Source organism: Trachurus trachurus (assembly GCF_905171665.1).
Source record: "Trachurus trachurus genome assembly, chromosome: 1".
In the NCBI taxonomy this organism is placed as follows: Eukaryota; Metazoa; Chordata; class Actinopteri; order Carangiformes; family Carangidae; genus Trachurus; species Trachurus trachurus.
This window is the reverse complement of record NC_139891.1, coordinates 18,937,267-18,953,053: the sequence shown is the minus strand read 5'-3', so window position 1 is coordinate 18,953,053 and position 15,787 is coordinate 18,937,267. Positions and strand designations below refer to the sequence as shown.

General features: G+C 42.3%; 2 protein-coding genes across 4 annotated transcripts in view; both read right to left on the bottom strand.

The window, feature by feature from the left end:
* Window positions 1–683: 683 nt before the first annotated feature.
* On the bottom strand, window positions 684–11,481 carry LOC310984990 (N(6)-adenosine-methyltransferase non-catalytic subunit METTL14-like; the record flags this gene model as incomplete). The annotated part of the gene is made up of 9 exons (XM_083970385.1): window positions 684–991; window positions 1,134–1,335; window positions 1,565–1,681; window positions 1,764–1,856; window positions 3,983–4,124; window positions 4,293–4,383; window positions 4,468–4,555; window positions 5,304–5,381; window positions 11,461–11,481. The coding sequence occupies 9 exons, from the start codon at window positions 11,479–11,481 to the stop codon at window positions 684–686; spliced, it is 1,140 nt and encodes a 379-aa protein (XP_083826511.1).
* Window positions 11,482–11,732: 251 nt separating this feature from the next.
* dlc1 (DLC1 Rho GTPase activating protein) overlaps window positions 11,733–15,787 on the bottom strand; it is an 84,791-nt gene continuing 80,736 nt past the window's right edge. For all 3 annotated transcript variants that reach the window (XM_083975740.1, XM_083975741.1, XM_083975742.1), the window contains 4 exons: window positions 15,114–15,329; window positions 14,070–14,287; window positions 13,783–13,956; window positions 11,733–13,666 (listed from right to left, as the gene is read on the bottom strand). In XM_083975740.1, coding sequence (XP_083831866.1) covers window positions 13,567–13,666; window positions 13,783–13,956; window positions 14,070–14,287; window positions 15,114–15,329 — 708 coding nt within the window. In that variant the 3' untranslated portion in view covers window positions 11,733–13,566. The remainder of the gene's footprint in view (window positions 13,667–13,782; window positions 13,957–14,069; window positions 14,288–15,113; window positions 15,330–15,787) is intronic.

Here is a 15,787-nt window from a genome sequence, read left to right as displayed (position 1 = left end):
TTGATCGTGTCAGTCAATAGCATCAGATGGGCATGACTCAGGGGTAAACCGTCCTTTTTCATTTGCACAACAATCTATGTTGAGTGAGTGAGATTCAGATGAAATGTACCTCTAACACTTAGAACTTAAATATCTCAACTGCATGTGTGTTTCGAGTAATCCACATTTACAAAAAAAATCAAAACCTGTGTCCATAAATTAAGTTATGTGTAATAAAGTGAAATAACACAGGGAACGAGTATTAAAACACATTAAGAAACGGTACCAGAAGTAAAAAGAACATCATTACACCATAAACCGGCCATGACCAGGTGCTCCCCACAAATACTCAGAAGAGTTGTGTAAGAGCCAAGGACCACTCAAAGAGATCTTTAGAAACATCTGGAATGAGCAGGTACAGATTTTGATGTTATTCAACAATCAGTTGCATACATATTCATGTATAAAGTATACCATATAAATCAATGCAGAGACATTAGTGAAAACAGGGTTTATTCAGATAATTCCTATGCATTATAAAGTATATCCATTAAAAATATAAACCAAAGAGTCAAAACGATCACACATCATATCTTCTAAGGTGTCACATAGTAACCATACAAATGCATTACAAACAATCATGTTAATGAATTAATGTAGACAGGAATTCCCAGCATCAGTCTTGGTGGTGTGTTGTCTGTGTTCTAGCGAGGTGGAAAACCCCTGTGTGGCCCTCCCCTCCCCCTGAACCCTCCCCTGTCCCCACGGAAATTTGGTCGGTTTCTTTCACGGCCTCTGTCGCCACCTCTTCCTGCGTTTGGCCCACCACGTCCGCCCCTGGGTGCTCCGCCACCACGGTCCGATTTGAGCTTAGCAGGGGGAGATTTTGGCCGCAGTCTCTCTATTTCCTCAGTGCAGCCAGAAAGGTGGGAGTTAGGCAAACCAAAGTGTGAGGCGTAGGTCTCTGGGTTAAAGTTACTGTTCGTCAAAGTAGGGCCCACTGTCAACCATCCTAGAAAGAGAGGACCGCAAGTTAGCAAACAAGCAGACACAGAGAGGAGGACAGGCCATCAAAAACCCCAAAATGCAAATATGGATCATGTAAATTTACCAGGACAATCAAATGTTCTATGGAAAGCATGTGTCCACCTCACCTGGCCAGTCTCGCCCAAAGAGATGCAACCTCCTGCGTCCCAAACAGAAGTGCTCAATTATGTGGAAAATCTCTACAGGCTTCTCTACGTTTCCCATCTCAGGCTCCTCAGTGATGATCAAGTCAATGTCCACATTGGCATGAATGAAGTCACCATCAGTACTCCTACGCACCGTTCCTTTGATTCCCATTAGGCAGTGCTCCTGAAACAAATATGTTGCATTTCTCTCAGTTTGTTACAATATTCAACTTCCACTGGTTTAAATTCAAATTTTAAAAGTTCCATGCATAGGGGTCTTGTACACTGTACAGTGAGTATTTAACATTATGTATATGGATTTTCACAAAAGATTAATGGCAGAGTAAATTGCATGAGTGTGTACGTGTGTAATTTAAATATACTTCACATTTCTGCTTGTATGAACACTCTACCTTGGTCCTCTGGAACACTGCTTTCGGGTCCAGTGCCTTGGTCTTTCCTGGATTATTCTTATTGGTCTTGATCCAGCAGATATCTTCACACCGCCTAAAGCCCCACTTCCTCAGACACTGGAATCGGCATAATAAGTCCTATGAAGGATTATGTACCACCTGGACTAACAAGTATTGTGCCTGTGTGATAGATTGTTACCATTCTGCCCAAGTCCAGGCCTTCACCAGAGCCACACCAGAGAAAGACAAAGGAACGTAGAGCGGATATCTCCTCAATTTCAAGTTTCATGATCTACAACAGCAGAGGATGGAAAAGGGAAAGGGGAATGGGAGAATATGTCAAAAGTATTATCCATGCCAAGTGAAAATACCATTTACTAATCTGTGGGCCTGTCCCAATATGCACACTAGGGGTTGCACGACTTCAGATTTTTAAAAGTCGACTCTAATGTTATGAAAGTCGAGTCGACGTCGACTAGTCGCTGATGACGTCATTCATATTTTTCCCATCATAAATCACAGGAGGAGGGAAATGCTTTGCAACAATCTGTATTCACTGACAGACGCTCATGCACAGAAATTAGTCCACAGAACAGCAGCTTTATAAACAACAAGCTGTAAATCAGTTTGTTTTTTTGTAATATGCACTCCTATACAAGTGCAAAAGATAATACTGTACTGTCCGTTAAACAATTAGGGAGGAAAACGACACACAGGCCTCGTCACCATCACAGTCCTGCTCACTCACAGTTTCACTCACAGCTTTTTTTCTGGTTGGTTGTTGCTGTTGTTGGTTGTTGTTGTTGTGCGCGACGTAAAGCTGTCGATATGAGCGGAGTTTTTTTTAAATTGCCGGCCGCCCGGACACACTGCCCGCGGAAGCGCAGCGCCTCACAGGCGCTTGGCGTCTCGCAGGCAGCAGCTTCTCCTGCCGGTCAAACATCGACCCGTCTGTAGGCTGCTCGGTTTTCCACAGGTCTGTCTGTAGCGCTGTATGTATGGATGTGTGTCTTGTGTGTAGACGCAAACAAATATCTATAGACGCCGGACAAGCAAACTTAATCATCATTTATTTTATTTTGAAAATTGACCGGATTCTCTCGCCTTTTCTGTGCCCGACTTCCTGTCTGGTACGCGCTCGTTCTATCCAGCTTGACGGCGCTCGTATTTTTTTCATTCAGCGCACTCAGCTGTTGTTTAAAGCCGCTACTCTTGTACTGTCACATGATCAGCGACTAGTCGACGTCAAGCTGAAAACGTCATTGTGGAGCAGTAAAGTCGACTAGTCGATTAGTCGACTAGTCTGTGCAACCCCTAATGCACACTAGATCACACTTACACACTTGGGCACTTGGCGTGCGCGTTCATGGGCTTATGTCAGTGCACAAGTGTGTCCCATTTCTCCAATGACCGAAAGTGCAGCGCGCTTGATTTGCACTTTACCCACACTTACGGTAAGACCGCATCCGAGCGGTATTTGGCCAAGTATAAATCCCACAACGCACCACGGTGAAGTCCGCCGTCACCCACAGCCACAAGTCACGATTAGGAAATGCTTTTGAATTAATTTCAATAATATGAAATTCACTCTTTTTTTTTTTTTTCTTGTTTGTTTTATTTACTTACGGAGTTGGGCTTACACATTTAGGATTTGAATCTTGCGCATAGAGACACTTTAGGAGTGGATGAGACTGTGATCCAGCAGCACTGTTTATTAAAACTGTTGCTGTGTGTGTGTGTGTGTACATACTTGACAAGGCTGCACTCGTCAAGTATGTCCCGATTGCTTTTAAATATCCCCCACACGCTTGGCCACTTACAGTAATACATGCTTGCGCACTATATGCAAATATACGTTACGCCGGCAAAACGTCACCAAAGTGTGTGAGGAATGGAACAGGCCCTGTTACTCTTCTCCCGACCCTAAGCTGCCCTGTCAGTAGAGACAGCACAACTGACTTGATTATCATCTTTACCTTAGCAGGGTTACTCTGGATCTTTGTCTCCCCCTACTGGGAGCTCACTATCATTCATTTGTACAAATCTCACATATTCTTTAGTTAGAGCTCAGTGTGACCACTTTTACCAGTGACCAGAATTATGCACTAGTCAGGCTTAAAATGATGCAGGCTGAAGTGATCATCCAGTAAAATTATATCAGCAACACTAAATGTCCATGGAGGTTATTTAAACTTCAACTGGTCAGATTTGTGCTCCAACAGGATAATTTTCCATTTTTGGATCATAAACTTAAATGTCTCCCTGATAGTGTCTTGCATGCCTCACTACATGTTGTATCATAACATATTATAACAAATTGAGTGTCTTTCACTTGTGTCCTGCAGGCAAGTCAAAATAATAATTATGTATTTTTGCATAACAGCATAAAGTGTTAATTACTAAAAGATGTGTACATACATCATCCCAGGTCCAGAAACGTTCAGTGTGGCTGATGCCAGATTCTCTGTAATACTCCTCCAAAGGAGGTTCAAGCAGAATAACATCAAACTTGCATTTCAAATCCTGCAAGTCAAAGTGCTCAGGGTCAGCCTGGAGGTACCTGCACAAACAGAAACACACAATTTAAATAGAGACAAGACTTGCTTGAGATCTTGCCAGCTTGAAATGGCCAGTGTTTTCTTAATTCATCATATAATCATGTGAAGTGTTAGGTCATGTTGTCAATCAGACAGATTTTTCCTACTCTGCAATAATTTTTTTAACATACATGGGAGGGGTGTTGGTGGTGGAGATGAGTTCATCCTTCAGTCTGATCAGCTCGCGAAGTTTTGGGTATTCTTCAAATCGGTCAGCCAAGCCTAAACCAGATGTGACACGGATGTAAGACCCACACACACAATCTGTACATGTACATAAACACACACACATTGACAAGCGCACACTCACCAACATCCCGAAGTTTTGTGGCCTGTGACCTGTGTCCACAAAGTGTTGACAGTAGTCATTGTGAGGGTTCAAACTCTGGGTACCCTGAGAATAAATGAATGAATTAAGATGAAAAAGATGAGTGGGAGAAAATGTATTTATTATGTTTGTACAAAAAGAGACAAAAATGGATCTTTGTGTATTTTTTCATACGTTTCATGAAAGGAAAACACCAATTAGAAACGGCAAGGTCTAATCTTCTACAATAGTAAAAAAAAAAAAAATGGCACTGCTATTGTAATTAGATGTCATATAAACAATGGTAATCCTGATAGTTACTTACATAACATTAGGACTGGTTTTCATATTTACTCACTAATTTGCATTCTATACACAAGCTTATAATTATATGCTTGTGTATATGTTTGTCTGCATATTGATATCAAACACACTGCTGTTTCTCCACCATTTAGCTTGTTCTACCCTGTAATCAACTGTAGTCTTCCCATAGATTTATCAGATGATTTGTTTACATTGTTGGTAATGACACACAAGTACGGTATCTTTTTCTAACTAATGGAGCTTTTGTGTTTTTAATTCCAGCTAAATGCCACAGGGTGAAATATTGCATCCAACCACCAAGTACTTCTGAAACATTTTGAAAATGTAGATGAACGGTTAGTTTTAGTAACGCTTGTGACTGGTAGCTGCTTTCTGCATTCAAGGTAGTGTAGCAATGAAAACTAATCTAAGTCGCTTCCTAATTAGTGCAAACTTCCAAAATAAATCACTTTTTGTCAGGCTACCGAAACATCATTTGTGAGACGAGGTGTAAATGCCACCTTGAACCAACCTTAAGGAAAGTACTTGAGTCCTTGTACACCTCCTCATATGGGTTGCTCTCCTCTGGCTGTTGCACCTCCACTTCATCCTAACACAAATACACACAAAAAAAAACACAGTGAATGCATCATTTTTGGCTATGGACAGACCATTTATCTGCATGTTAAGAGTGAGACATCCCCCATTAATAATTAATTGACTAATAATCAATTAATACTTAGAAGTTAAGATAACAAATACTAAAAAGAAGGAGCATTAATGAAATCCATTAGCACTGCCATTACCTTGTGAAAGAGTAAGCAGGCATATTGTGAAAGTAAGAAGAGACTGTTGTTCGCTCATGACGGTTGGACACATGTGCAGACACACACGTAATCCTTATGCTCTATCTAGAGCTGGACTTCAATTTCTTCAACTCTACATACTGCCTAATGCTGCAACACATTATGTCAAAATGTCAAATGTTGAAAAAAAAAAAAAAAAAAGTGAGAAATGTCATGTTAAAAAAAAAAAAAAAAAAAATGTTATGTCAAATTGTTAAATTTTGAAAATACTGGAAGAATGTTATGTCAAAAATGTAACATGCAGAAAAAATGAATATGTGAGTATTGGGGGCGGGACTAGATAAGCTTTTGCTTCTCCCGCTTTCCCTTTCGGTCATGTGTATTGTATTATTGGATTAAGATGATGTGTGATGATGATGACTAATTGACATGCCCGAAATGAACCAAATAAATAAATAAAAGTTATCCACAACTAAATATTGTATTTCACAGTACTATACTATTTAAATATGGATTTGTCCGACTCAGAAAGTAGACATTTATTTTATTTTTTCGAATCATAACAACACTTGTGTACATCCCACCTAATGGCAACTGCTTAAGTTCCATCTGAAGTTCTCCATGAAGTTGTTGCTAGGATACAGACTAAACATCCTGAGGCACTAGAGCACTGAAGAAGGAGGAGGCAATTCTGGACGGCCTGGATCATCCACTTCATGGCACCTTGACTGACCAGGAAAGCAGCGGTGGTGGACGGCTCCTCTCTCCTTGCTGCAAGATGGAGGAATATTGGGGCAGATAAGCAAAATGATTTGGGCCCTCCACCAATGATCCTGATCCACCCAGCTGCCTCTTCACCATCGGTCCTGCTCCACCCGGCGGCCCTGCTCCACCCGGCGGTTCCTGCTCCACCCGGCGGCCCTGCTCCACCCGGCGGTTCCTGCTCCATCCGGCGACCCTGCTCCATCTTTCTTTCTTTTTTGTGTCATTGCCGTGTGAGCTACTACACTAATATGAATTTCCCTCCTCGGGATGAATAAAGTATTCTCTACTCTCTACTCTACTCTACTTTAAAGGACAATTCCAGGCGAATTCAACTCGGGGGTGTATTTTCCTATCATTTTAGGTCTAAAAGAATGAATCTGAAGATTTTCAGTTTAATCGCTCCTGTTTTGCGGTAGTTGCGTCTGTCCCCGCATCGCCACGGCAGCGATGAATGGGAGTGGATGTAAGTTCCGCTGTTTAGTTTCCAGCCCTCAAAGCCGCATTTTTTTTCCACAGACAGCATCAGATGGCTACTCAAACATGACCCGAGAAGTTTATTTACTTCAAGCAAGCCGACATGTTTGTAAAACTAGATCTAATTCAAAGTCTCCCGGAGTCTCGCGCGAGACCCAGTTGCCGTGCTCGGTGTGTTCAGGTGCAGTGGGAAAAGCTACCATTTGTGTCATAAACACAGGAATATCAACTCTTTACTTGCTTCAAGTAAAAAAAACTTCTCGGTGCATCTTTGAGTAGCCATCTGATGCTGTCTGTGGAAAAAAATCGCGGCTTTGAGGGATGGAAACAGCCTAAACAGCGGAACTTACATCCACTCCCATTCATTGCTGCCGTGGGGATGCGGGGACAGACGCAACTACCGCAAAACAGGAGCGATTAAACTGAAAATCTTCAGATTCCTTCTTTTAGACCTAAAATGATATGAAAATACACCCCCGAGTTGAATTTGCCTGGAATTGTCCTTTAAGGTACTCGGGGGCGTTGCCATGGATGCACTGGAATGTGAGGAGGGAGACTTTGTAGTCGATCCGAGCGGAGATGGGTACTCACCGTCACAATGCGGGCACAGGACGTCTACTCTGCACTCAAAAAGGGAGGAGTGGCCCGTACGGGGATCGAACCCGCGACCTTGGCGTTATTAGCACCACGCTCTAACCAACTGAGCTAACCGGCCATATTGCGTCATGTAGGTCAAAACAAATTACGACGGACTAGATAGTGTTTCTGTATATTTTATGTCTTCTGGTTTCTGTTGCTCTGTGGTGCCGTCTAAAAGTTCAATGATTAACTCTGTGGCAACCTACAGCTACAGGCAAGTGGCAAATACCTCCCCCATTCGAAAAGTGGAAAGTCGGGGGCAAAAAAGAAAGAAAGAAAGAAAACACAACAAAACAAAAAATGGATGATCATGTGTCTGGATCCAGCATGCAGTCAGGGGAGCAGCGGGCTTCAGCGTTAAATGTCTTGGCCTTGTGTCAAACCAGAGGAAGAGCTTGGCGTGGTTGGCCGAGCCTTGCAGCCGACTTGGCGGAGCCAGGGCGGCTGCAGTGGGACGCCGCATATTGCCCCGCTCAGCCTTTGTCGCTTCTCACTTGCCACAGGAGGCAGTGAGAAAAGTTCACAGACTTGAGGTCACTTGACTACAAATCAGCCAACTGTGATCTCGTTGTGGCTAACCCTGACAGTTTGTATTCTAGTCTCAACTGTCAGTGCAAATGTCACAACAGTTTCACGATTCATCAAAACTCTATTGCTAGGTAGGAAATCTCCCAAACATTTAAATTATGTTTCAAACCTAGTTTTTGTAGGTTGTCCAGTGCCACCAAAACGAAAAGTTGTTTTGCTATTATTACGTTGTAATAATCACAATAAACACAAGTAAAGCAAAAGGGGAAAAAGGAAGGTCAGTAAACTTGGATGGGAGACCGCCTGGGAATAATGGGTGCTGTAAGCAAGAATAATCACAATACCCATAATAATAACAAACCCGTAGCAGTTTAGTTTTTATTTTTAAAAAGCTTCTTTTTTTATGTTTTTTTTTTTTTTTAACCATCTTTCAGTTGTGTGTGTGTGTGTTTGACAGAATTTGATAACTTCTGCATAATGCAATTTTACATATATTAATTAGATATTCTGAATTGTGAACGACACACTCATCACCATCCTCAAACTCACTTGGAGAAATGCTTTTTCTCATTTAAGGAGGGAAGCAAAGTGAATTTGAAAAACTGTGAGACACAATCCAATAGGTGGTAATGAAAAGTGTTACAATGAATAAATGAATATATTTCAATTTACACAAACAATTGTTTTGGTTTTGTTTCGTTAAAGCATCTACAACTTTCATCATGTGTTGATTTTGGCGACCCCTGTGGACAAAAGCGGTAGTGTTTTGCCGGAATGAAGACTGCATTTCCCATTAGCTCTAGCATATTGTCATAAAGATGCTTATCTGGCTCTGAGTGCGGTAAATCGTTTAGACCAATGGACCGACCCCGACCACTGCCTCCCAAAGATGTAGAGTTACTACTGACAAATATCTTCCCACCGATGGCCTCATTTGCTGTTATACAGAGACATCAGCAGAAACAAGAGACTTTTGCACATCCAGTTAAAAATTCTTTGTAGTTGCTTTAAAGGGATAGTTCACCCAAAATTCAAATTTCACTCATTATCTACTCACCCTCATGTCAACTAATAGCTGTGAGAATTTTCAGAGTCTTCCGTTCCTTCTCTGAGTTACGGGGGGGTCTGCGCAGCAGTATTTGTCCATATAATGGTTGTGAATGGACACCACGTTTCTTTGTCCAAAAAGACACACCAAAAAACATCCAAATACCTCCATGCTGCTCGTATGTAATGTCCCTCTTGTATTGAAGCCCCGACAAGAGAAATTGTTCCGCCGGTCAGTGCAAATCACGTGAGATTTGCACTTACACAGGCAGAGCAGTGAACTGAGACACTGGGAGCTTCCGCTACAAACAAGCTTAAAATATAGACTTATTTAATTTTTTTCGGAACAATTTCTCATGTCGGGGCTTCAATACAAGAGGGACATTACAGACGAGCAGTATGGAGGTATTTGGATGTTTTTTGGTGTGTCTTTTTGGACGAAGAAACGTGGTGTCCATTCACAACCATTATATGGACAAATACTGCTGCGCGGACCCCCCCGTAACTCAGAGAAGGAACGGAGGACTCTGAAAATTCTCACAGCTCTTAGTTGACATGAGGGTGAGTAGATAATGAGTGAAATTTGAATTTTGGGTGAACTATCCCTTTAATATATTTATGTGAATAATGGACCATTAAACATGAGCTGATGAATTCAGCATTTCACCCATATTACCACCAGAGGGCAGAGCTGGACTGTGTAAAACACAAACAGTGACTTAGAGCCCCTTCACTGACACCTTGTGTTTCCTTACGGATTCACCTGGATGCTCTTGAAAGCCACACAGGTTGAATAAGAAAACACACAAAGACAGATGAACCCAACAGATAGAAGAGTTTCACTGGTGCTCAACCTGTGATGATGACCACTGTGATTATTTGGAAACAAACACATACACCATACACTGTCGGCAACATGCCCTGACCTGCTTCAGATCCTTCTAGTGTCTCCACTGAAGACAAAGACTGAGCATCTCTTTCCCGTTGGTTGTGTCACGCCACAGTCATGTGCATCATGTCTGGAACACAGATGATTAGGTCGTTAAAACAACTTGTGTGTTCATAATTTAAAAGACCAGCCATATCTGTTTTCCAGTCCTTTGGAAATGACATGAGGTCAAGTGTAGAGACACTGTGTGACTAAATACTCTGTCACTGTCCATGTTGACTCTTAAAATACAGCATTATCACAATGACATACCAGTGATGTTGCCACAACAAAACCACGAGCGATCCATCAGAACGTGCCAGTCTGCATGGAGATATACGTGACCCTCGCCTCCTGTCTGACGCCTGTGGAATTTCTTGTGACCAAACACAACCACTCACCAGTCACACTGATGGGGGTTTGTTTTGAAAACCAGGACTGGTAGCAGTGATATTCTCTGGTTCAAGAGCAGGGCAGAATGGGAAAACCTCAAGCATAGAAATGACATATAAAATCATACCTGGTATTACTTTAGCAAACTGAGTACTGCATCTTTGACAAATATAACAAATGATAAACTTCATGAAATAATGTGGCGTTCACACACGTTTGCATTCATTTATCAATGTGGGAAACCTCGTGCACTTGATTCTCAAACAACAACAGCAGTGCAAGGAATGCGGCGTTGCTGTTGCTGACTCTTGCTGGTCAGTCTTATCTGGCCCTGCATAAGCTCCCAGAGGTGTTTGCATTCCAAGCAAAAATACATACACATGTGCATAGAAAAACATACCAGCACTGAAGAGCGAGGCATGCACGTAAGAACAGAAAATAGACGGCAGAATGGATCTATAGAGGCTTTATGGTATTTAAACAAAAGTTAATGACAAATCTGTTTAAGTTCCATGACGCGTTCAAAGGCAGCGCACATGCATATGTATGTGGTTACATGCTAGAGGGTCTGGTTAATCTCCAGCTCCTCAGAGTTCATGTGGTGTTCATGGTCCACTGGAAGACAAGTCAGTGAATGCGCCAGCAGTAAATGTAAATGCCTTGTCTTGGCCTTGGGCTAATCATGTTGACACTTTCTTCTGCCGTCACACTGTACATGTGTGTGCCTATATAAATACACAGTCCAACTTAATGGATCTGAATAATTCTTGTGTTTGGATTAAAGAGAGGCGCGAACAAAACAAGTGCAGCATGGGACGCATTTGTTATGTACAGGGACAGATCCTCCTACAGTCACTGATTAAAACCATATAGGGGTACATGAGCCCCTGCTCTGACCCTTAGCTGGAGCCCCTCCTCTCCCTTTATCTGCCACATGATTGCCCCGCTCCCATGTTGTGTCTGGTGGGTCTGGACCATACCAGCTGTGGACAACAATGGACCCCATTGTCTCTTGCTTCTATATGAAACTGTTATGTAAGAAACAAGACAAGGAGTGAGATCACAATCCACTGAGCTGGTTGATACCCGCCTGCGTGCAGCTCACTCACGCCTCTCTGGCCCATGGTCATGGGTGCACTGGTGTGGAATGAAGGAAGGGGTTGAGGGGGTGGGGGATGTGGCGGCGAGTGGAAGTGGGTTGGGAAATCCAGAGTTAGTCTGAGCAGTGGATCTGAGGAGGTGTAAGCACTCGGAACAAACTGTAGTGTAAACAAATGACTGCAGAGATTATGAGGGATTTGAAGAGTAAAACCAGAGCAAAGCCACAAACGTTTTGGTGTGAACAGCTGCCTGTGGTGCGGTTACATAACTCTGAAGACACCCACGTTATTATTTTAATACATTTAATAGTGCACTTTGATTAACCTGTACAGAAATAATATTAATAAAAAAAGATAAAACATTTTGTTCATTTCTGTAACACAAAGCTTAACATTTACAATAAAATAAAATAAAATGGTATGATACAAACAAACATATATCTGAGGTATAAATATATTTGTTTTTAAATTAACTGTCATTGTCATGCGTTAATATTTGGCAGAGACACAGTTAAAAGGTATAAACATTTATGATATGAACAATGGCTTAGTGAATTAATCATACAACTCAACATGACGAAGCGAGCCCTCAGATTGAAGCATGAATGTTACGGACGAAGACGGTCGTGGTCGTCCATCTCTTCTTATTTAACACAGACACGACAGTACAGAGGAAGAAGCATACACAAAGATATTTTTTCCTTCCTTTGAAATCACACAAACATTCAGTCTGCCCTCTTCTTTACAGTAAAACCTGTAAAATCTCCACCTTTATAAAAGGACAATTTTTTTGTCTTTTGTTTATATATATACACGTATATACGTATATATATTTATATATGTTCATAATGTCCAGCCTACAACAATTTTCGAAAACTGGGAATTGTGCTGTGTTAACACTTTTAATAGTGAGGAAAAAGTTCAATATTGGAAAACTACTACTTTGACTAAATTTTGGTCCATTCAATTTATTGGTCTTGTTTAAATTTCTCTGCATGATTTTTCAAAAAATATGCAACACTTCCTTTTTCTAAGCCTCAGTCAAAAACTGCTGATTACTGTTCTTTGAAGTCATTAAATTATTGTTTTTCTGCACCGTGCTGCACCAGCACAGTCACCGATTTCACTCACATATCCTCAAGAACAAAAACATCTCCCATGTCAGAATTGTGGCGCTCTGGCTAACTGAATTAAAGTCTTTAGGAAAGGACATGTATTTGTATTTTATGTTAGTAAATGAGCCCCTTTCTCTGATCGTCTCTCTCTTTCTGGTGAGCCAGCCACCGCACTCATCTGTCTCTGCCTTCCTCCACTGCAACACAAAAACCCTCTGTGCTACCAGCCACCTGTTATCTCACAATATACCGTCTATTGTCTCCACTCAGTCTGCATAAAACCAGCACGTTCGCATCTTTCTTCGCCCATGAATTCATCAATCAGCTGACCATAATATTGTCTGCTATTCTTCCTTTGCTTTGCTGTAACAGAAAAAAAAGGGACAGAGGTAACACAAGACAGACACAAACCGTTACTGTGAACACAATACTGTATGTACACATTATGCTGCCACTGGTAACCAGTGCAAAGAATATGTATATGTTTTTAACCGTTTGTTGTTTGCTTTGCACACATCCACACCCACACACACACACACACACACACACACACACACACACACACACACACACACACACACACACACACTCTCTCAACACAATCCCCCTTGCTTCTCAGAAGCAGTAGCACCCTTTGGTTAAACCTCACATCCTGTATCAGCGACATCATGTCCTTTGGCCCAGATCAATGTTTAAATGAGTCCTTTTGACAGCACACTCCAATAAAATAGTTTATAATGTTAACATCAATTTGCTGTGACATTTTTAGAGCAAAGAAATAAAATAAAATAAACATCCTTCAATCCAGGATCCAGGGGTTGTCCTTTAAATGTGTGTATAAGGAGGTTTGGACTCCACCTCTCTCTAACTCTGTATCTGTCTCTTTGGGTGGAATGAGTCATTTCAAGTCCCCAGTAGGATCCTCATTATGGTCCAACAGGCTGGGGTTCAACGAAGCTGTTGAGACTGTTGATGTCCATATTGCACACTGTTTTTGCTCTCATTTGTCCATGGTTGCAGTGAATGAGTCACGTATCCGCGCCACCTCAGCAGCACACAAGTGTCCAAATAGTTTATTGTACCACTCTGGAAAACGACCCCTGAAAAAGAAGAAAGAGACACAGTGTTAGCTGATTGCGTGGTTGGCTAGATAACATTGAATAACCACAAAACAAGGGCTTAATAAAAAAATCCCCGCAGTTAACTGTCCACTAACCTGCAGTCGATCCTGGAAATATGTGTCATTCTCGATTTGTTGGCTCCGCAGGGCTCGATGAAGTAGCGTGAGGTGAGGACATTGGCTCGAACTCCCACGGCAGGTACCCCTTCATGGTCCACGGACGTACACACGAGAGCGCATGCTCCTTTTGGCAGGTCTGTTACCCACGTTCTGGAAGAAAGAGCAAAGACATAGAGTTTGATTAAAAAAACGAAACACTGAACCAGAGCACAACAGTGAAGACACAAAGTGAGAAGTGGGACAGAGACGGGAGGAGGTTCTACCTGAGCACCAGATGGTCTCTGGTGGGATGTGGAGCCATGGTGTTCCTGACGTACTGGTAGACCTCTGTCCTCTCATCCAGAGTTTCTACCACGCGACTCTCCAGCAGGTCCTCGTCCCAGTGGCCCTGCTCTCGCAGAACCCGATTCAGAACCTCCTCGGGACTGGCAGGCATCTCCACCGTAACCTTCCACAGCCGCAGTGGAAACCCATCATGCACCTGGAAGAAGACATGGAAAGGGTATATTAATTTACATATTCAACAAGCATATGTTTATTATTTTGCAGCAAGACCAAAGTGTAAAGTCATAGTGTAGACGTTTTCTGGGAACTCAACTGATTCTATGGAGGTTTCATGTTTTTGCGGCTTATATTAATATGAACACACAGCAATTGTTCCACTGGTATTGAACCAAAATCTCAATGCACGACTGTTGTGGTAATGAAACCATAAGTTTATGCATAACAGTCGGCCAGTGTTTCAGAACCTCCCACTGCCCCCCGGCCCAGTCAGCTGCTTCACTGGCTCGTCAGATGATAAAGAACACACACACTCTTTGCCTTGTGACTCTCAAACTTGGAGAGAAGATAACCTCCCAGAGTCCACACAGGAAATGTAGGCCTGGGATAGTGGTGAGGCTGCGTATGTTTGTGTGTGTGTGTGTGTGTGTCAAGCTGATGTCATTCTGGGATGGAGTCCAGTGATGGAGGGGGAATGAGAGGCCAAGGGACAGGCCAGATTCACACGGATGTGTTTCTATGCAGGAAACCCTAACTGCTGGTTTTCCACTCGATATTTAGAGAAGCAGAGGAGAGAAGACAGGAAACAGATAGTTGAGCGGAGAGTGTGTTAACATGAATGGTGGCTTGTTTACACAATAATGACTGATTGATGACTCATCTCTTGTTCATTAATCTTTCATGAACCCTATTACTTTCGCTCTGTGGCAAATCTATCACTGTATTCAGCTTCTGCGCCAAACAAACATAGAGCATGAGAGCATGAGAGCATTGGAGAGCGGAGAGCAAACAAAGCGTGGCCTCACCTTTCTGCAGGCCAGCTCTGCGTGCTCGGGCGTCGAGCAGCTGTCATAGCCTCTGAACTTGTCCTTGGCCTCTTTGAGGAGAGCGTCCAGGCTGTCCTGTAGGTACGCCCTGTAGCCTCCTTGCCCGGCCTCTTCACCTGTAAGGTCCTCCAAGCGCCGAGGAAGCAGCGCCTGCTCCACGTAGGAGTTCCTGCAGCGATTCATTTCCTCTGGTATCTGTGGGCAAGGAGGATGTCAGAACAGTTATTCACGCACTTAATGAGAAAATGTGTCTCATGTCAAGACAAATGTCTCCTATAATATGTTTCCCCATAATACTCCTGACATAGTGAAGCAAAAGTAAAAACTTGTGTTGTATGAGTTTGATACTAGAGGTAGATTCACAACCAGATACTGAAGGATGTTTCACTCATCTTATTTGTACCTGGAGCTTTGACTGACTCCTAATAATAATAACAATATCTTAGAAATGGATTCTCATTAGATGAGAAAAGGCTGCTATAATTGGAAGTTGATCATAGTCAGTTATTTCATAGGTCATCACTTCCTATCGCTGCTCATCATTTAGCAACCTCCACGAGCAAGTGGAAATCTAATTAAAAGAAAATAATTTGGTAGATAATTGAGTTTACTTGCTGTGTGACGCGAGCATGACAGGAAGCTCTCACACAATC